The 21,500-nt window shown below is 41.5% G+C and overlaps 2 protein-coding genes across 2 annotated transcripts in view; both read right to left on the bottom strand.

Annotated features, from left to right (window-relative positions):
* The window catches only part of LOC133420907 (secretory phospholipase A2 receptor-like), a 261,469-nt gene that overhangs the window by 69,153 nt on the left and 170,816 nt on the right, over positions 1-21,500 (bottom strand). The gene's annotated exons all lie outside the window — the stretch shown is intronic.
* The window catches only part of LOC133420642 (uncharacterized), a 13,752-nt gene continuing 2,052 nt past the window's right edge, over positions 9,801-21,500 (bottom strand). Inside the window, exons 3-6 of the mRNA XM_061710394.1 lie at positions 18,238-18,333; positions 12,045-12,185; positions 11,410-11,534; positions 9,801-9,943 (exon numbers count right to left, since the gene is read on the bottom strand). Coding sequence (XP_061566378.1) covers positions 9,887-9,943; positions 11,410-11,534; positions 12,045-12,185; positions 18,238-18,333 — 419 coding nt within the window. The 3' untranslated portion in view covers positions 9,801-9,886. The remainder of the gene's footprint in view (positions 9,944-11,409; positions 11,535-12,044; positions 12,186-18,237; positions 18,334-21,500) is intronic.

The raw sequence follows: 21,500 nt of genomic DNA, 5'->3' as shown, positions 1-21,500 counted from the left end.
AGGACCTGATAGTGCCCTATGTTCCTGGCAGAGCTCTCCGTTCTCAGAGTGCAGGTTTACTCGTAGTTCCTAGAGTTTCTAAATGTAGATTTGGAGGGCGGGCGTTCTGCTATCAGGCACCATTACTATGGAACCAACTTCCAATCTGGGTTAAGGAGGCTGACACCACCTCCACCTTTAAAACTAAACTTAAAACCTTTCTGTTTAGTAAAGCCTATAGTTAGTGTTTAGTAAACCTCTAGCTGGTGTTGGTAAATCTCTAGGTAGTGTAAACTCTAGTGTGTTAGAGTCAGTAGTCATAGTTGCAGCTATAGAACAAGACTATAATAGTTAGTCTCAAATATAGCTTGGTGGTAGATATGCTGCTATAGGCTTATGCTGCAGGGGGGACATGATCCGCTGGGCGGTGCCTCTCACCCTTCTTCTCCTCTCCTCTTCCCTTCCTCTCTTCTCCATTACCATTTTTATTTATTATAAGTATCTCATAGCTATCGTTTTTGTCCATCGCTCTTTTTTTCCTCTTTTCTTCCTATTTTTTACTCTTTTTTTCCTCTTTTTTCCTTTTTTTCATCTTTTTTCCCTCTTTTTTTCCTCTTTTTTTCTCTTTTTTTCCTTTTTTTCCCTCTTTTTTCCTCTTTTTTCTCGACATTTCAACTTTTTTCTCGATATTTCAACTTTTTTCTCGAAATTTTGACTTGTAGTTCTCCTGTAGTTTCTTGTGCCGGCCCCCCTTTTTTCTCTTTTGTGCATGTTTGCAGGCCGGAGCCTCGGGAGCTGCGTTCTGGCCTGCGGTCCCGGTCCCCCCGTTTTCTAATGGATCTACTCACTAGTGGACCCCAGGGCCATTATTATTATGGTCATGCCAAGTAGTGGCATGACCATATTGCAATCGTCCAGAATGGCCCAAAGGGCAATGTTGCTAGCATATTGCTAACAAGCTAAAGTCGCAAAAGTCCCACGTCACACCAGCGGGCTCTGATGTGGGAAAAAAAATCCCCAAAAAATAAAACACGCCCGAAAAAATGAGGAAAAACATGAAAATGAAGGCGATATATTAGTATACAGAAAAGGTTTCCCTTTTCCTATTATTATTCCGCACTTTTTTTCGTCCGTTAATGCTGCCCGGACCGGAACGTGCACCCATGCATGGCATACATCGTTGGATGCGTCTCCATCTTGCCTCGATGGGCATTACTTTCCTCAGTCAAAAGTGTTACCGTGGCAATGCTAGTTGCCAAAAAGCAAAAAAAAAGGCGAAATTTCGGACGCTTATTGATTGGCCGAACTTTATCCTAGAGACATCGTTCAAACTTTCAAACACTCGGCCCGATTGACACTAAAGGACCATAAAACTTCATCATGCTAGTTATTACAGTTTTTGCGATATTGACCTTTCATTTTTTTCTTTATTTTCGTTTGACTTTGGACGCTTGTTGCTAGGCAACAGATTATTGTAGAGACATCTTACAAATGTTCCCTAACTCGGCACGCTGTGGACTTCAACATATTGAAATTTCATGAAGCTGGTATTTAAGGAAATTTTATGTCAAAATCCATGCCAAATGGCCCCATTCATTCAGATGGGGTTTTGTACCATGGTGAAAAAAAACCTATCCGTTAACGTAGCCTGAACCGGAACGTGCACCCATGCATGGCATACACCGTTAGATGCGTCTCCATCTTGCCTCGATGGGCATTACTATTCTCAGTCAAAAGCGTTGCCGTGGGGACGCTAGACGCCAAAAAGCGCGCCCCATTAATAGCTATGGGAGCACAGGAATGAATGCAATACAACCGTAAACACCTCAAACTGACATAGAACCACCCTAAACACAACCACTACAGCCCCAAACCAAAGCAGCAAGAGGGGACGAATGGGCAGTAGGGCATGCCCATATCAAAATTTCCAGAAATTTTCTAGTTAGTGTTATTACTCACTAGTGGCCCCCAGGGCGATGACCAGCACCAGGATAACGGCTCCGGTGATGCAGGGAAACATCCATGTCCTGAACCTGGAGACCTTCAGGAAGGAGCTGGGATGGGACTCTGGGGGACAGACAGAGGGAGACAGACGGTTACCACGGTTACCACGGTCACGCCTCAGGGGGACAGAGACGGACGGAGACGCTCGGTTACCGTGGTTACCACGCCAGCGACCAGGAGCTGAAGACGACCCACCTCTGTTCCAGAAGGAGCTGCTCTCGTCCTCGATGTTGTCGTGGTATTCTGTCGTCATGGCAACGGCCTCTTTCCGTCCTTCAGTCCTTCCGTCCTTCAGTCCTTCAGTCCGTCTGTCTGTCCGTCCGTCCGTCGTCTCCTCCGGTGGATTCAAACTGAAGAACCAGAGAAACCAGAGAAACGAGAGAAACAAGAAGGTGAACGACCTGAAACCTGGACTTTAGACTGAAAACACACACAACTCTGAGTGTGTGTGTGTGTGTGTGTGTGTGTGTGTGTGTGTGTGTGTGTGTGTGTGTGTGTGTGTGTGTGTGTGTGTTTGAACTCTGAAACATGGAGTTCACAGCCTAAAAAGTCCAAACCTAATCATTCCGGAGCTAAAACTGTTTTCAGCTCCGTCAGTGATCTGGTGAATCAGTGGAAACAGAAATATAAATTCCCTCCTGAACTGACTTGACTTTTCGGACGTGGTTCAACAAAACTTAATGACCTTTACAACCAAGGGATTTGTATGTCCTTTTCGGAGCTTTCAGAAAAATGTGACCTGTCTAGTGTTAGGTTTATACACTTAACATTCGTATCATCACGCTCTCCGTTTTTCCCTGCGCCGGGCCACATCTTTCCAACACTGAACAGTTTGGTTAAACTTGTGGGAATTTAATTCTCCGTCATAACCAAACTTTTCCACCCATATCTGTAGGTATTTAACCTGTTTGGGGTCTGTCTTAATAATAATAATAATAATACATTTTATTTATATAGCGCTTTTCAGGGCACTCAAAGACGCTTGAGTGCCCTTTCTATACATTTCCAGTCGTTTGACTTTAATTTACTCTCAAAGTTTTTACTTGACCCGTTTCCCATATTTTATTGTTTCTTCTTCTTCTTTGGACCAGTGGGTTGGCGTCACCTAGGGTGACCTAACACTGGTTTTTTATTTACGTGAGACGAGTTTGGTAAAAACCTGAGTGGTAAGTCTCACTTCTACCGTTTACAGGTGGAGACTTCTTACCTTTGTATCCAATCAGACCCAATCTTGTTTCTCACTTCTTTTAATATGGGAATATTTCTATTGAAATATTCCCCCTTTCATTCATTCATTCACACCGCTTTTTGTGCACTAATATTTCTTCAGGCCTTTAACTCAACACTTCAGGCCTCTTAACGGCATTTAAACCAGGGCTGGGGATAGATTCAATTGTCAAGAATCGATTCAATTCCGATTCTTAAGATTCAGAATCGATTATCTCGATCCGATTCGATTCCGATATTGATTTGGGTTACTGTTAATAAAACAGTTTTTTCAGCTGTTGCATGAATTATATGACTGTAGTTCTGTAACATATTAATACTAGTTTACAGCTCCCAGAATGCTGATAGAACTGAAACAGAAACATCGTGTAGAATTACCAAACAGATCCAGGAGGAAACAGAGGACGAATGAAATCGGTTTTATTTTTTCCCACATTCCGTTTTTATTTGTTCCATTTTCGGTCTATTTTGGTTTTTAATTTTTGAGCATTTGGTTTTTAGCATTTTTTGCAAATGTAACCCCAAGACAGTAAATAAAGTAATGAAATATAGACAATTTATGCAATTATAACTGAAAATTTTAATGTTTTCATACCTTTAAACATATTTAAAGGCAAAAACATGGCACCAGTAATTCTTGTGTCTAACAAAATATTCCTTTTTTGGGCATAAACAAAAAAATAACCAAAAGTTATAATGATGAATTTTTTTTTTTTTTTTGTTCCTTTAGACATATGAATCGATTTTTAGGAATTAATATGAGAATCGATTTAAAATCGGAGAATCGATCTTTTCAACACAGGCCTAATTTAAACTACTTCTTTAAGTAGAGGACCCGTATGTCCTTCACGGCCTATTCACTTCAGGCCTTTTAAACACTTCCTTCAGGCCTTTAACTTCACTTTAGGCCTCTTAATCACTTCAGGCCTTTAACCTTTTTATTTTATATATATATTATTACTACATTACTATTATATAATAAGACTGATTTACCCTGTGTTGTGTCTATCTCTCCTGCTCTTGGATGTCGTCAATCATCGGGTCCCAGCGATCAACTCAAAGTTGGTCCCGTCAAAGGGTTTGTGCCTTGGCCGAGGTCTTTGTCCACCGTGTTCGTGTTGATCCGCTGGGACCATCAGGTGTGTTGACATCCGGCACAAAGGACCAAGTAAATGTTAGGTTTATACACTTAACATTCGTATCATCAAACTTTCTGGAGACAAAAAGAAGAAACAGTTAAGTATCTTTTGACTTGTGCAAGGAGAGCAGTCGAGACGTGTAAAATCTCCAACATACTCTGAATTCCTTCCTCTGCTTCCTTTGCTTTTATTCACTCTGGGTGTTCCCTAGGTCACAGAGCTAACTGCTAACCCTAACCCTTTATTCACTCTGGGTGTTCCCTAGGTCACAGCGGTGACTGCTAACCCTAAACCTAGGTCACAGAGCTAACTGCTAACGCTAACCCTAGGTCACAGAGCTGACTGCTAACCCTAACCTTAGGTCACAGAGCTAACTGCTAACCCTAACCCTAACCACTCTGGGTGTTCCCTAGGTCACAGAGCTAACTGCTAACGCTAACCCTAGGTCACAGAGCTAACTGCTAACCCTAACCTTAGGTCACAGAGCTAACTGCTAACCCTAACCCTAGGTCACAGAGCTAACTGCTAACCCTAACCCTAGGTCACAGAGCTAACTGCTAACCCTAGGTCACAGAGCTAACCGCTAACCCTAACCACTCTGGGTGTTCCCTAGGTCACAGCGCTAACTGCTAACCCTAACCTTAGGTTACAGAGCTAACTGCTAACCCTAACCCTAGGTCACAGAGCTAACTGCTAACCCTAACCCTAGGTCACAGAGCTAACCGCTAACCCTAACCCTAGGTCACAGAGCTAACTGCTAACCCTAGGTCACAGAGCTAACTGCTAACCCTAACCTTAGGTCACAGCGCTAACTGCTAACCCTAACCCTAGGTCACAGAGCTAACTGCTAACCCTAACCCTAGGTCACAGAGCTAACCGCTAACCCTAACCCTAACCACTCTGGGTGTTCCCTAGGTCACAGAGCTAACTGCTAACCCTAGGTCACAGCGCTAACTGCTAACCCTAACCCTAGGTCACAGAGCTAACTGCTAACCCTAACCTTAGGTCACAGAGCTAACTGCTAACCCTAACCTTAGGTCACAGAGCTAACTGCTAACCCTAACCCTAGGTCACAGAGCTAACTGCTAACCCTAACCCTAGGTCACAGAGCTAACCGCTAACCCTAACCCTTTATTCACTCTGGGTGTTCCCTAGGTCACAGCACTAACTGCTAACCCTAACCCTAGGTCACAGAGCTAACTGCTAACCCTAACCCTAACCCTAACCCCTAACCTTAACCTTAACCTTAGGTCACAGAGCTAACTGCTAACCCTAACCTTAGGTCACAGAGCTAACTGCTAACCCTAACCCTAGGTCACAGAGCTAACTGCTAACGCTAACCCTAAAGGAAGGGGGAAAGGGAGTGGTCACAGTCAGTGGAAAGGTATTGATTTGTTCTTGTTCTCGTTTGTTTAGCAATAAGAAGTTTCCTCTTCTCTGCAGATTTCTGCTTTATGCTGATAATCAGGAAACTTCTTGTGCAGCACTTTTTAATCACTTAACACAGCATTGTTTACTGGGTTAAACCAGGTTAAACTGGGTTAAACTGGGTTAAACTGGGTTAAACAGGGATAACATCATAAAATCATACCTGGAGGGCAGACAGCCGTGTGTTTGGGTCAATGGGGGGAAGTCCAGTCTGTTGGCAAACAGCATGGGTGTTCCACAGGGATCCGTGCTTGGTCCATTGCTGTTCACTATGTACATTAATGACCGGCCGACCTGCTGCCAGATGTTTGCTGATGACACCATCGTCTATGTGTCCACTAAAACACCCAGCACTTGACACGGGCTTTATCAAACATCTCGGCATGGCTTGAGTTATCTCACCTAACTCTTAATGTAAAAAAAACGGTGTCCATCTGTTTCTCCAGACGTAACAGGCCTGATTATGAAGTATTTCAGGTCAGGATTAAGGAGGAAATCACTGAAGTAGTGAATGAGGTGAAGTACTTAGGTATTATCCTAGACAAACATTTGAAATTTGAACAGTCAGGTTAAGTACATCTGTAACAAGGTCAAACTAAATCTTAACTGTTATCGTTTTATCAGAAGGAACCTGTGTCACCAAGCTGCAAAACTATACATGCATGATTCTTTATTATTTATCAAACTGCATCACATCACGGTCACAGGCTTCCACAACCACGATGAATCCTAGAGCCTCTACATGTAACGGGTGTAAGAATATCTTTTGTTTTATTGAAATTCCTGCTGAAATATGCTATATAGTCCGTGTATAAGTGTCCTGCAATGACGAGTCCAACAGCGCCATCTGCTGGTACAAAGTAAAGTTCGGTTCAGGTCTCTTATTTTTATGACCGGAAACCGGATGTTGTTAGCAGTTTCCAGCTTGCTGCTAATGGTAAGCCACGAGTTTTTGGTGCTCTGCAAAAAGGTTTATTAACTGCATTAAAACTAACGTGATAAATCTTGTAACATGCTGTGGCAGGGTGGAGAAGTTGATGGGACACGCACCTGTGTCCCATCCGCCTGAGTGGATCTCTCCACCCTGCCTGCCTTATAAGGCGGAGCTGGACAGCAGAAAAGGGTCGGAGGAGCTGCTGTCATGCTATGTGCTTCTGCACTGTGTGTGGTGTTTGTGAGTTAATAAAAGGGTCTGCACGAAGCTCTGTGTCTCTCCGTCCTTCGAGGCCCCACGTTGGGTGCCAGATGTGGCAGGGCGCGTGCCACGGGGGCCCGACCGACCCTTTTCTGCTGTCCAGCTCCGCCTTATAAGGCAGGCAGGGTGGAGAGATCCACTCAGGCGGATGGGACACAGGTGCGTGTCCCATCAACTTCTCCACCCTGCCACACATGCACAGTCATGTAACTGAAGTTTATGTTTATTTATAGGATTCCCATTAGCTGATGTCGCTACATCAGCTAATCTTCCTGGGGTCCCCAATGCAATTTTAAAAGAACATACATAGTCCATACATACACACATTTATCGCTGTTACAGATCACCGTAACACCGAGTCATAATATACACTAACAGCAAACTTTAAGTCTAAAATACATTAGTGGTGAAAAAAAAAAAAAGGAATCATACAGTCATTCCAAAACCACGAAGTATAACCCACAAATACATTTCTGTAATAAATTATAGCATGTGATATATTTGTTACTCATTGAATTTTATGTAAAAAGTCTTTAGCTACCTTTTTAAAACTGTATTTTGATGTAATATTGATGTTATAAGGTAATGTTCCATCCTGTGACAGTTCTGTATAAAACTGTGTGTTTAAAACAGTTAGTTCTTGGCTTAGGTGCCAGTAAATGATCGTAACATGATTGTCTGGTTGGATATTTATTGACGTTTCTAGTGAGAACTATCTGATCTGCCAAATATTGTATTTTTTACTATTAATCAAATTCCTCTTGAAAGTCAGGAGACTTAATTTGAATCTGTTTACAACCAACAGCCGTGATAAATGCTGATGCATTTTTAAGATATTTGCATGCAGTGAACAATTTAAAGCAATCCTAACTGCTTTGTTCTGTGCAATTTGAAGTTTATTAATATCTTGGGCAATAGTCCAGATGGGACGACACTAGAGCCTTAAGGACTTGGTTCAGAGTATCCGGTTCAACATACTTGGAGCACTTTCTTGTTACTGCAATACTTTTACCCATTTTCTTCGTAATGTGATTGATATGTTCTGACCATGAAAGTTTGTTATCCAAAACTATTCCCAGTAACTTGATCTTGTTAACTTGCTCAGTTTGTGTTCCATCAACTGCCAGCTGTAGTTGAGGATCATTTACTAATGCATGTCTGGAACCAAATATCGTCTTTTTGTTTTAGAGATATTTAACACCAATTTATTTTTATGCACCCAGTCAACCACTTTCTCGAGTTCGATGTTCAAGATTTCAGATAGTTCAATATTTGTCGGTGCAGCACTGTACGTGGTCGAATCATCCGCATACATGACAACTTTTGCATTCTTCAACACTAATGGAAGATCATTTGTAAAAATCGAGTAAAAAATGGGACCAAGGCAGCTCCCCTGCGGTACCCCACAGTGCAGCTCCTTGCTGTCAGACAGGCTGCCATTAAAAAACACTCTTTGACTTCTGCAGCTAAGGTAACTTCAAGTTCAAGTTGCCATGCTATTTCGGTGTGTTTTTGTTTTGTTTCTGCCGTCACTTACCTTGGTTTTGCCGAACTTTGTATTTTGCATCATAGATGTTGAAAACCAGTGGAGGTGCTAACCACATCGTGTGTGTGTGTGTTGTCTCGATCATTGCAGGTACATTTTTCTGCTCCGTTTTATATCATTTTAAGTCACATTTTCAGGCTCATACTGTTAAGCAATATCATTGCTGTTATTCATGTAGTCTGATGTGTTTGCTGGTTTAAGGCAATTTGGTTATTTATTCTAACTGCCAATTTTTTTGTTATAATATTTTTCTATTTTCATAAATATTTAAAAAGGATGATGTTGGTTAAAATGAAACTGCCACTAGAGCCCAAAAAAATCTTTAAAAAAAAAAAGTTTAGTTAAATTAATTGTAAAACTTAAAACCACTATACGATCACCTGATAAAAGTATTTTGTTAAAATGTATGTCAATTTTACTGTAATGATGATCTTTTGAAATGCACTTTATTTAATATGCTGTTAGCAGTTTCCAGCTTGCTGCTAATGATGTTGAAAGCCAGTGGAGGTGCTAACCACATCGTGTGTGTGTGTGTGTCGCTCATTGCAGCTGCCAAAATAAAAGCCTCATCATCCAGTCCAGCCTAGATGTGGATTCTTGTTAAAATAAGAGACCAACACAAAAGCTTTTAGCAAAGGACTCAAACAGCGGTTCAAATCTAATCAGCAGTGACACATGAATAGTTCTTAACACGTTGACTGCTTGCTTTGTTGTCTTTTTATGTTTCTAAATGGAAATTGGTTGTATTTCTTTGATTTATTGTTATTTTTTTTTTTTCTCATTCTTGTTATCTTAATATTTTATTGCTCTCTATTCTGTTCAAAAGCTGCCTATGGACAAGTGTTGCGAATTAGCACTTGTGCTAAAACACTTAAACACTAAATCAATGCATCTGGTTTGTCCAGTGTAATTGCTATGTCCATAAATTAAATTAAATTAAAATGGGTTAAACCGGTTTAACCCGGTTTAACCTGGGTTAAACTGGGTTAAACTGGGGGCGGGGTTAGGAGTTAGGGGCGGGGCTTGAGCAGGAACAATGATCACATGACCACAGCATCATCATCTACAACTTCTTTATTCAGCTGCTTCAATCTGATGACGTCATCAGTGAAATTAATTTAAAACAACGGTGGGCGTGGCTCCGGGAAGAGGCGTGGCTCCGGGAAGGGGCGTGGTTTGGTGAAGGGGCGAGGCTAAGGGGAGGGGCGTGGCTCAGGTCAGGGGCGGGGCTCAGGGAAGGGGCGTGGTTAATGAAGGGACGTGGCTCAGGTCAGGGGCGTGGTTTGGTGAAGGGGCGTGGCTAAGGGAAGGGGCGTGGCTCCTGGTCCTGGTTGGTCGTTGGTGGGCGGAGCTTCAGGGGGAGCCGTGTCATCGGTGTGGAACGCTCTGATTGGCCCGGCTGGAGCTGGGGGCGGAGTCAGACACCTGCAGGAGGAAGTAGAGCCAGATGAAACAGGAAGTGGTTCTGGGAAATAGAACCAGATGAAACAGGAAGTGGTTCTGGGAAATAGAACCAGATGAAACAGGAAGTGGTTCTGGGAAATAGAACCAGATGAAACAGGAAGTGGTTCTGGGACAGGAAGCTGGATGGATGGTGACATAGACATATAAACGTAGACGCCTCATGGAGCTGCTGATACGTCAACGTCGCCGCCATATTGGATGTTCAAGACTGTAAACTAATACAAGTAAATGGACTTATTTTCATAAAGCGCCTTTCTACAAAGAAATGTACGTTTTACGTCTCATTTATTCATTCACACACGTCATTTTTTCCTCTTTTTCTGTCGTTTTCTTTTTTCCTCTTTTTTCTCATTTTTTCTTCTTTTTTCCCTCTTTTTCTCCTCATTTTCCCTTATTTTCATAAAGCATCTTTCTACAAAGAAATGTACGTTTTACGTCTCATTTATTCATTCACCCACGCACTAATATACTTGGGAAACAGTTAGGACCAAATATAATATATTTAATTTTCTCAGATGGCAAAAATAAGAACTTTATTGATCCCACATTAGGAGTAATTCATGTTATATCAGCTATAGAGAACAAAACTATATATATCCCCCTCACTAAAATAAGAAAAATAGAGAAACGTATTTTCTCATTAACAAAACAAATTTAACATTTTTCAAATAACAAAATAACATATTTGAACCATTTTTCAGACAATAAAGTAACACTTGAACCATTTTTCAAACAATAAAATAACATTTGAACCATTTTTCAGAAAATAAAAGAACTGCAAAAAATTTTTGTTGGTGAGAAAATATATTTGTCTTATTTTTGTGAGGGGGGATAGGATATATATTGTTTTTCGGCACTACCTTGTTCTCTGATATAACCTGAATTACTCCTATGTGGGATCAATAAAGTTCTTATTTTTACCATCTGAGAAAATTAAATATATTATATTTGGTGCCTAACTGTTTCCAAGTATATTAGTGCGTGTGTGAATGAATAAATGAGACGTAAAACGTACATTTCTTTGTAGAAAGATGCTTTATAAAGATAAGGAAAAAAGATGAAAAAAAGAGGAAAAATGAGAAAAAACAGGAAAAAAGAGGAAAAAAAAGGGAGGAAAAAATTTAAAAAATGAGAAAAAAAGTGGAAAAAAGAGGAAAAAGAGAGAAAAAGAGGAAAAAATTACGTGTGTGAATGAATAAATAAGACGTAAAACGTACATTTCTTTGTAGAAAGGCGCTTTATGAAAATAACTCAATTTACTTGTATTAGTTTACAGTCTTGAACATCCAATATGGCGGAGACGCTGACGTATCAGCAGCTCCATGAGGCGTCTACGTAGGTATGTCTATGGATGGTGACCTCACCTGTCCTCCCCCCCCGCCCCCGGTGACCTCACCTGTCCTCCCCCCCGCCCCCGGTGACCTCACCTGTCCTCCCCCCCGGCCCCGGAACACCACGGTTTTCCCCCTGGATGGGGCGACGTGGCGGAGCGGTTGTTTCCTCGGAGCCTTCAGCTCGTCCAGGAGTTCCGGGCTGGAGAGAGAGAGACGAGCTGGAAGAGAAGAGAGTGAGTTAGAGTGAGGTTACGCGGCAACGGCATCAGGGCAACGGCGTCAGGGCAACGGAGTCACGGCAACGGCGTCGCGGCAACGGCGTCAGGGCAACAGCGTCACGGCAACGGCGTCAGGGCAACGGAGTCAAGGCAACGGCGTCGCGGCAACGGCGTCAGGGCAACAGCGTCACGGCAACGGCGTCGCGGCAACGGCGTCACGGCAACGGCGTCAGGGCAACTGAGTCACGGCAACGGCGTTGCGGCAACGGCGTCACGGCAACGGCGTCGCGGCAACGGCGTCAGGGCAACAGCGTCACGGCAACGGCGTCACAGCAACGGCGTTGCGGCAACGGAGTCACAGCAACGGCGTCACGGCAACGGCGTTGCGGCAACGGGGTCACGGCAACGGAGTCACGGCGTCAGGGCAACGGCGTCACGGCAACGGCGTAGGTTCTGCGTTGGTTTAACCCTGAACCATAATCCAGCCTTGAGGATAAATGTTGCACTCACCATTTCTGTTGCTAGGAGACGGCGAGGGGGAGGAGCTCTGGGGGGAGGAGCTCTGGGGGGAGGAGCCCTGGGACCGGGATGGAGACGTGACGGCGCTAGCGTCGCTGGCGTCTCCTGGAGACCGAAACTTGTTCCGACGTTCTGCAGGAAGAAGATCAGGACAAACATGAAGACCCCAGACCAGAACCACCTCACCAAGACCCCCTGGACCCCCCAAAACCAGAACCACCTGGACCCCCCAAAACCAGAACCACCTGGACCCCCCAAAAGCAGAACCACACAACCCCCTCAGGATCAGAACTAAGGTCAAAAGGTCAGGGTTCAGATTTCTCCATTTTCCAGGTTAAAGTATATGAAGTCTGTACTGACTGGGTCATGTGACCAGTTCTGGGTCAGTCTAATCAGTCAACAGCTGAGCTCTGGTTGCTAGGGGCAACAAGAACCTCTACATGAGGAATGTTCCGGGTTCGCTTTGAGAAAACCCCAGCTTTTGCCTTGTGAGAAGTTCTCAAATAACTCAGATTTGTGAGAAAACCGTAGCTCGTAGCAGAAAAACAAAGACATCGTGAGAGACACAGAACCCGGCAGATTCTGACAATCTTAATTTTATTCAGATATTCCTTAAAATGTGTTAGTAACGGCAGTACGAAAACAAAGTGAGATTTTTTTGAAGAAAAGTTTTTTTTACATTGCAGTCAATGGAGACAGATGCAGGAATTGGCGTGGCTGTTAACCCCCCCGTTTAAATTTTGTGCATACCCCGCCTGTCACATTTTATGAATCCCAACACCTATGTCTACATTCTGACCAAAAATTATTTGTCTAGCTTTTACGGTTCGGCCGTGAGCTCGAGTTAGAAATAAAAATTATGGTTATTTTTTGAATGTTTCTCTCACTCTAAAAAATTTGAACTTCACTCTAGATTTGACAAAAAAATGATTTCCAGTCCTCGCTTGAGCGCTCATATCTTGAAAAGTGTACATTTTAGGAAAAAACTGTTTCACTGACTCTGTCAGTGTTCCTACTTCTCATGAACTGGTTCAAAGTTCAGTTCACATAGTTTAAAAATGAACAGTTCACGTTCGTAGTTCACCATCAATCGAGTCTGGAAGGGAAAAAACGAGGCAAATATGATAAAACCTTCTCAATAGAAGGTTCTGGTCGACGGGTCGGGTCCAGAAGAGAGTCTGAATCACGTTGGTAGAGCTGGGTGTCGTCTGTCTATCTATCTATCTATCTATCTATCTATCTATCTATCTATCTATCTATCTATCTATCTATCTATCTATCTATCTATCTATCTATCTATCTATCTATCTATCTATCTATCTATCTATCTATCTATCTATCTATCTATCTATCTACAGCTGGGTGTCGTCTGCATAGCAGTTGATTTTACATTTACGGTTAACAGAGTTAAGAAGTTCCTACTTCTCCTGAACCAGGTCAAAGTTCACAGAGATTAAAAATGAATAGTTCATGTTCATAGTTCACCGTTTTCACTTTGAACCAGGTCAAAGTTCACATAGTTCAGGGGTCGGCAACCCAGAATGTTTTAGATCCATATTGGACCAAAAACACAAAAAACTAATATGTCTGGAGCCGCAAAAAATGAAAAGTCTTGTATCAGAATTAGAATGAAGAAACACATGCTGCATGTTTCTTTATTAGTTAGAACTGGTGGAGGTTTATTTTTCATTATGCACTTCGAGAAAAACGTAGAAATGTCGAGAAAAAAGTCAAAATGTCGAGAAAAAAGACGAAATGTCAAGAAAAAAGTCGAGAAAAAAGTTGAAATGTCAAGAAAAAAGTTGAAATGTTGAGAAAAAAGTCAAAATGTCAAGATTAATGTTGAAGTACAATCTCGAGAAAAAAGTCAAAATGTCGAGAAAAAAGGACCGGGTCCCTGAGACCTGGACCCCCGATCCTAAAACTGTTCCCTGGATACGATCACGTATCGTCCTGGTGGCTTTAAACTTTCCTCTGTCAGGGTTTCACATTTCATGTTGACATTTCCTGTTTTATTTTGAAGGCCATGTCCCTGAGTTTCAGTTCTGCTTTGACTTCCTGTTTCCATCAGCGCTGATTGTCGTCACCTGTGTCTCGTTATCATTTCTGTAGATCTGGTCTAGTCTTTCCCTGCTGGTCCGGACGGTTTTCTCCCTTCATGTTTCCACAGTCACGTTTTTCCTAATTTTGGATTCTTCTTCATGTTTTTCTTGTCCTGGTCCAGATCCCCAACCCCCCAGGACCATCCTGGTCCTGGTCCTGGTCCAGGTCCAGATTTCCCCCCCTAGTACCACCCCGACCCCTGACTCCTGGTCCAGGTCTCTCACCTCTCAGGACCTGGACCTGGACCATTTATAAAAGAGTGTGTAGGATTCAGACTAAAGGTGCACGTAAAGCCAAAAGCCGAAAATGGCGCAAAAAAGAAATCCAGATTTATAAAACCGTGTGCACGCAATGTTCTCTTTATAAATCCCAGTCCAGCTGGAAGGTTGAAGGTGAATTCTCCTCATATCCCGCCCTCTACACGCCCACTTCATACCATAAATGGGCAATGCAAAGTAGTTTTTGCATTAGGGCTGGGACTCGATTAAAAAAATTAATCGAATTAATTACACGCTTTGTAATTAATTAATCGCAATTAATCGCAATTTGATCGCATATCAATTTTAGACCCGAGAACAATGAGATTTCCTTTTTGTGTTTGTTTCAAATGGATTTTTGTATACGAGTGTGATTGACTAGTGAAAACATATGTTCAATTTATGAAACATTTATTTTTATCAAGGTGGTGCTTCACCATGAACAAATCAGTGCAATTTGCTATAAAGGGCAGTAAATTAAATATATGCAGTATGCACATTGAATGAGACAGGTAGCCTATAGTCAAGGACCTTCTGTAAACACTTAAATATAACAAAATACTTTCAACTGTTTCCAGTTCATTCCAGAACATGGAAACACTTTAGAAAACAGAGCACGCTTCCATCCATCCGGTTTTTAAAACTACATTTCCCTCCACGGGACCAACGAGACCCTCTGTCTGCAACTTCATTCATCTTTAACGTGTGTGGTAACCACTTGTGTTATGACGACGGCCGCATTTCACTGTAACACTAATGTACGTTGGTTGCAGAACCTTGAGAGAGAGAGTTGTAAAACGCTCTGATCTCGCCGTGGAGCTCACAATGGGAGTCCACGTAAGTGTCATAACTCTCTCGGTGCGTCCCAAATGCCAAACCAAAAAGTATATACTAAAAAGTATACGGAAGTTTGGCACACTTTTGAGTAAATATCAGTAAATATCATTAGGGTGGAAGTCTGCGTTGGTTGGTGTGCCGTCCGTGTGAAAGTCGTCCCGTGAGAAACGTTCCGAGGCGAAAAAACTAATGCGATTAAAATCCGCTATTTTTTTTAGCGCACTATTTTTTCTGTAATTAATTAATCGAAATTAACCGGCTAAAGTCCCAGCCTTAATTTGCATATGAATGAGCTGCTGAGCATGTGCAGCGCCACCTGCAGCCTGTTCGGGCGTCAGGATGAATGAGACGTGTCGAGCCACCGAGACACTGAATTTCACGGAGACTGAGATGGAGATGTTGAGGATGAGGTGGAGGACAGGAAAAGCACCAGGAAAACCACATTATCTGGTGGTGACAGTAAATGTAGAAAAAGTATATAAATAGTATAAAATAAAGCGAGTGAGTGGCAGCACGCCGTTGCTGCGCTAAACGACGTGAGTGCCGCGGCGCAACAGGGGGACACACGTCCCCCCGTCTTTTCAAAATCATGTTTTTGTCCCCCCCACTTTTTACAGTTTAAAAACTAGCGGTAGGATCAGCCTGTAATTGTAAATCATCAAGACACTCTCACTGCGAAGACGACCCGGCAGCCCCGCTACCCCTCCTCCCCTCCCGTCAGGGGCATCAGTCGGGTATGAAGGTCCAGCCGCCAGCTCGGCTTCAGGGGAAATGTAAATGTTTGTTTTTTGAATACATTTATGGAATTACTCTGTCTATTTGAATTGATTATTCTATTACTTAATACATATAAAATAACTACAAACGCAACATGATTGATTTAACTAGTGATTTTACACTGCAAAAACTCAAAATCTTAACAAGAATATTCGTCTTATTTCTAGTTAAAATGTCTAATTTTTAGTCAAAGAAAATCTCATTACATTTAAGACAAGACTCAAAAACAACTATTTTCACCTGTTTCAAGTAGATTTTCACTTAAAATAATAATATAATAATTTTTTTGCTTGTAATGAGAAGATAAATCTTGTTCCACTGGCAGATTATTATTATTATTATTATTATTAGATATATTTCAATTGAAAATGTACTTGAAACAGGTGAAAATGGTCAAATAAGTTATTTTTCTGGTGATGACTCTTGTTTTAAGTGTAATGAGATTTTTTGACTAAAAATGAGACATTTTAACTAGAAATAAGACAAATATTCCTGGTAAGATTTAGAGTTTTTGCAGTGAGTGAGACTGCATTGTAAAAAGTTCCAGTTTTCTTGACCACACAGATCAGCTACATAAACTTCTGTGATGAGTATTTGCTGGACGTGTTGGTTGATACTCTAGTTAATTCTGTGACTCGTAACCTTGCCGTACCTTAGCTTTGACTGCCTCCCGTCTCCCCTCAGAGCTGCTCTAGGCTGATTTATGGTTCCGCGTCACACCAACGCGTACCCTACGGCGTAGGCTCTGCGTTGGTGTGACGCAGAACCATAAATCAGCCTTTAAAGTAAAACTTTATCCTTATTTTTTTTTTTTTTGGTATTTGTTGAAAATGTAGTTTTATTTACTCAGCACAGAAATCATCAGAAACATTTATTACTTTTAGACTTTTAGTCTCCCGGACGGCCCAGTTTGACCCCTGATTAATGATGTCCCCAGTAACGAGTAAACCTTTAACATTTATTCATTTTGCCGTCTGTTCCTCAGTCACTGAACCGGAATGAAATATGTTAAAAAACTGAATTTCTTGTGTCATAATTTACCTCTTTAATATGTTGGCATTTAATCAAGTTACCCTATTAGGTTTTGCCTAGTAAAAACTTTATCCTTATGAACGCAATTGTTATTTAGTCCAACTTTCCTTATTTTATTCTGAACACTTTTTTTTCCTCTTCGGCGTGGGCCCCCGCGGAGCAGGCGGGGCGGCCGCCCCCCCTGCCCCCGCCTGCCCCGCCTGCTCCGCTAGTGGCCCTGACTGACGCTGAGCTTCACACACAGAGGACACGATCAGCGCTAGTATATTATAATTCTGATATGTGATGACATTATTAAGGCCCCGTTTCCACGGAGCAAAAACGCTGGTGTTTTCCTGCGTTTTGTTCGTTCGTTTACACGAAAACGAAGCTCAAAGTCTCCAAAAACCATAATTCCTGAAAACTTCGGCCAAAGTGTAGATTTTTCAAACCTCCGTCTTCACGTTTGCTTGTAAACAGAGAGAAACGGACATTTAGGCTTCAGAACGTCACATTATGAGACAGAAACGTCACCAGCGTCATGAGTGACACCTGTGGTTACAATTAGTTTGTAACCGTCAATATTTTCTGGTATTTTACCTGTTTTATATTCTAACGTCACACTTAAAAGTAACTCCACTTCTCTGTCACTCCAAACCAAAGACTCTGGTTCATCTTGGAAGTAACTGGAAGTTACTCGTGTCATTTGTTGATGTTTTTTTCCAGGATTCTGATTGGCTTGCATGACGTTAACAGCGTATTTATGCGGGTTCGTGTAAACGAAGAGATTTTGAAAACGATCTCGTGTAAACGATGGAATTTTTCAAAACGTGGAGGGGGAAATATCCGTTTTTTATCCATGAATGAATGAATGAATGAATGAATGAAATAAAGAGAGTGAGTGGCAGCACGTCGTTGCTGCGCTAAACGCCGTGAGGGCCACGGACCAACAGGGGGCACACGTCCCCCCGTCTTTTCAAAATCATGTTTATGTCCCCCCCACTTTTTACAGTTTAAAAACTAGCGGTAGGCTCAGCCTGTAATTGCAAATCATCAAGACACTCTGTGCGAAGACGGGACGGAGCCCCTCCCTCCCGTCTCTCCTCAGAGCTGCTCAGGGCAGGTTCATGGTTTTGCATCACCAACGCAGAGCCTACGGCGTAGGGTACCTGGTTCTGTTCCTGGTCCAGGTCTCTCACCTCTCAGGAACTCGTCCTGCAGCGCTGGACTCTGCAGGGACAGCAGATTCTGGATGGGTGGGGGGTCTCCTGGAGACTGAAACTTGTTCCGACGTTCTGCAGGAAGAAGATCAGGACAAACATGAAGACCCCAGACCAGAACCACCTGACCAAGACCACCTGGACCCCCCAAAACCAGAACCACCTGGACCCCCCAAAACCAGAACCACCTGGACCCCCAAAACCAGAACCACCTGACTAAGACCACCTGGACCCCCCAAAACCAGAACCACCTGGACCCCCCAAAACCAGAACCACCTGGACCCCAAAACCAGAACCACACAACCCCCTCAGGACCAGAACCAAGGTCAAAAGGTCAGGGTTCAGATTTCTCCATTTTCCAGGTTAAAGTATATTAAGTCTTTACTGACTGGGTCATGTGACCAGTCATGCTCAGTCTAATCAGTCAACAGCTGTGCTCCGGTTGCCCGGGAAACAACAACCTCGAACCTGAGGAAGGTTCGCATTGAGAAAAACCCGGAGTTTTGCGTTGTGACAAGTTCTCAAAGAACTCAGATTTGTGAGAAAACCGTAGCTCCTAGCAGAAAAACAAAGACATTGTGAGAGAGACAGAACCCGGAAGATTCTGACAATCTTAATTTTATTCAGATATTCCTTAAAATGTGTTAGTAACGGCAGTTCGAAAACAAAAGTGAGATTTTTTTGAAGAAAACTTTTTTAACATTGCAGTCAATGGAGACCGTGGCAGGAATTGGCGTGGCTGTTAGCCCTCCCGTTCAAATTTTGTGCACACCACGCCTGTCAAAGTCACATTTTATGAATCCCAACATCTTTGTCTACATTCTGACCAAAAATTATTTGTCTAGCTTTTAAGGCTCGGCCGTGAGCTCGAGTTACAAATAAAAATTATGGTCATTTTTTTACTGTTTCTCTCACTCTAAAAAATTAGAACTTCACTCTAGATTTGACAAAAAAGTGATTTCCAGTCCTCGCTTGAGCGCTCATATCTTGAAAAGTGTACATTTGAGGAAAAAACTGTTTCAGGTTAAGTCCTGGGCCCTCATTTATCAATCGTTCGTACGCACAGATCTGTGCGTAAAGCGTGCGTACGAGCATTCCCACACAAAGTATGGTATTTATCAACATGTATTTGTGCGCAGAAACACGTGTAAATATACGCACAGCTCCGACCATGCGTACACACAAAACCTAGTGGTAGAACAGTGAAACTACAAATAGAACCCATTAAAAGAGTCTCAAACTTTACATGTGAAGTTTGAGATTGCTGAACTGTGACTGAACGGGGAACATGTGCACATGTTCCCCGTTTCCTCCAATTAATAAAAATTCTCCATAAGTAATTCAGACATTTTGAATAATTGGTGTGAAAAGCTATAAAAGACAGCTTTGGCAGGACGACCTGAAAAGAAAATACAAGTACCACGGCTTATCTTGCAGTGTTGGAGGATTTGCGCTCCGAGGGAGCGCGTTTTCAAAGAGCGCGCTGATCTGTTTATCTGTGAGAGCACGGAGCGGCTGCTCAGCAGGTAGCGCTTCCCCAAAAACATTCTGATGGATCTATGCCGTGATTTACAATAATGGAGCGAGAGACAAAACGCAAGCCATCCCAGTCACATCCAGCTCCTCCTGTCCACCCTGGGATTTTTTCCCACCGGAACATTTTGACATATGCGCAGTTTCGCAGCCGACACTAAGCAAAATCATGCCGGCAGTGTTGGATGCAATAATTTCTCTGGCCCTAATTTACACCCAGTTTCCATACACACATCACCAACAAGCCCAAATTAAACGAGGATTTCACGCCATCGCCGGATTCCCAAACATAATTGGAGCTATAGATTGCACCCAAATCACAATAAAAGCACCATCACATAATAAATTCAGTTACGTGGACATGAAAGGATTTCATTCAATCAATGCACAAATAATCTGCGATGCAACTATGTCTCTGTTGCCCGTCGTTGCCCGGTGGCCTGAACGCAACACCCATTTATTCTGCAGAACAGCTCGGTTGGTGTTTGCACCTCCAAGCAGGAGCTGTTGACTCCAAACAAATCTTAATTTATGGATAATCTTCCAAGAAATATATCAAACATGGTCAACATAATTATTTTACTAGGTAAATATCACATACATAAATGCAAATGGAATAACAGAAAACCCTCCATTGTACATCTGAAAAATGAATGTAAACTGTACTCAGTGTTTCTCAATCCTGGTCCTCGTGGGCCGGTGTCCTGCATGTTTTACATAATACCCTGCTTCAGCACACCGTGATGAAAGTACGTGTGTCATCAACAGAGTTGTGCAGACCTTGGTGACTAATGAGGACCTTTAATTAGAATCAGGTGTGTTGGTGCAGGAAACATCTAAAACATGCAGGACAGGGAACACGAGGACCAGGATTGAGAAGCAGCGTCTCTAAAACCGATACGTGAAAAAAACGATATTGCCAAAAGCTTATATGAAACGATGTCTTTGTTTCTTAATTTTTATTAATACACTTTCCATAGCTTGTCAGTAAATGTATCTTTTTTTTTTTTGATCTCAACCGCCCAAATGTTGAATATCTGTAGATAATTGATTATTTTGTTTCATTTGCCTTTTGTTGTAAACTCTACAGAATTTTGTTCAATAAAGTTTGAAAACCTCCAAGCGGGAGCTGTTGTTGCTCCATATATATAATAATTATAATAATAATAATTATTACTATTATTATTATCATTATTATAATAATAATTGTAATAATAATAATAATAATAATAGTAATAATAATAATAATAGTAATTGTAATAATAATAATAATAATAATAGTAATTGTAATAATAATAATAATAATAATAATAATAATAATAATAATAATGACAATAATAATAATAATAGTAATAATAATAATAATAATAATAATAATAATAATAATAATAATAATAATAATAATAATAATAATAATGACAATAATAATAATAATAATAGTAATAATAATAATAATAATAATAATAATAATAATAATAATAATAATAATGACAATAATAATAATAATAATAATAATAATAATAATAATAATAATAATAATAATAATAATAATAATAGTAATAGTAATAATAATAATAATAATCCTCTAAAATCACCTTTTTCAACACATTTTAGACAAGTTTACACTAGTAGGTCATAGTTTGAGGATATACTTTGTAATTAATTACACAAAGAGCCTGTTAACTGTTTGTTAAAATGTTAGTTAGCAT

This window comes from Cololabis saira, chromosome 20, assembly GCF_033807715.1.
Source record: "Cololabis saira isolate AMF1-May2022 chromosome 20, fColSai1.1, whole genome shotgun sequence".
Lineage (NCBI taxonomy): Eukaryota > Metazoa > Chordata > Actinopteri > Beloniformes > Belonidae > Cololabis > Cololabis saira.
The sequence above is the reverse complement of the archived record's forward strand: the minus strand, read 5'-3'. Positions and strand labels throughout refer to the sequence as shown.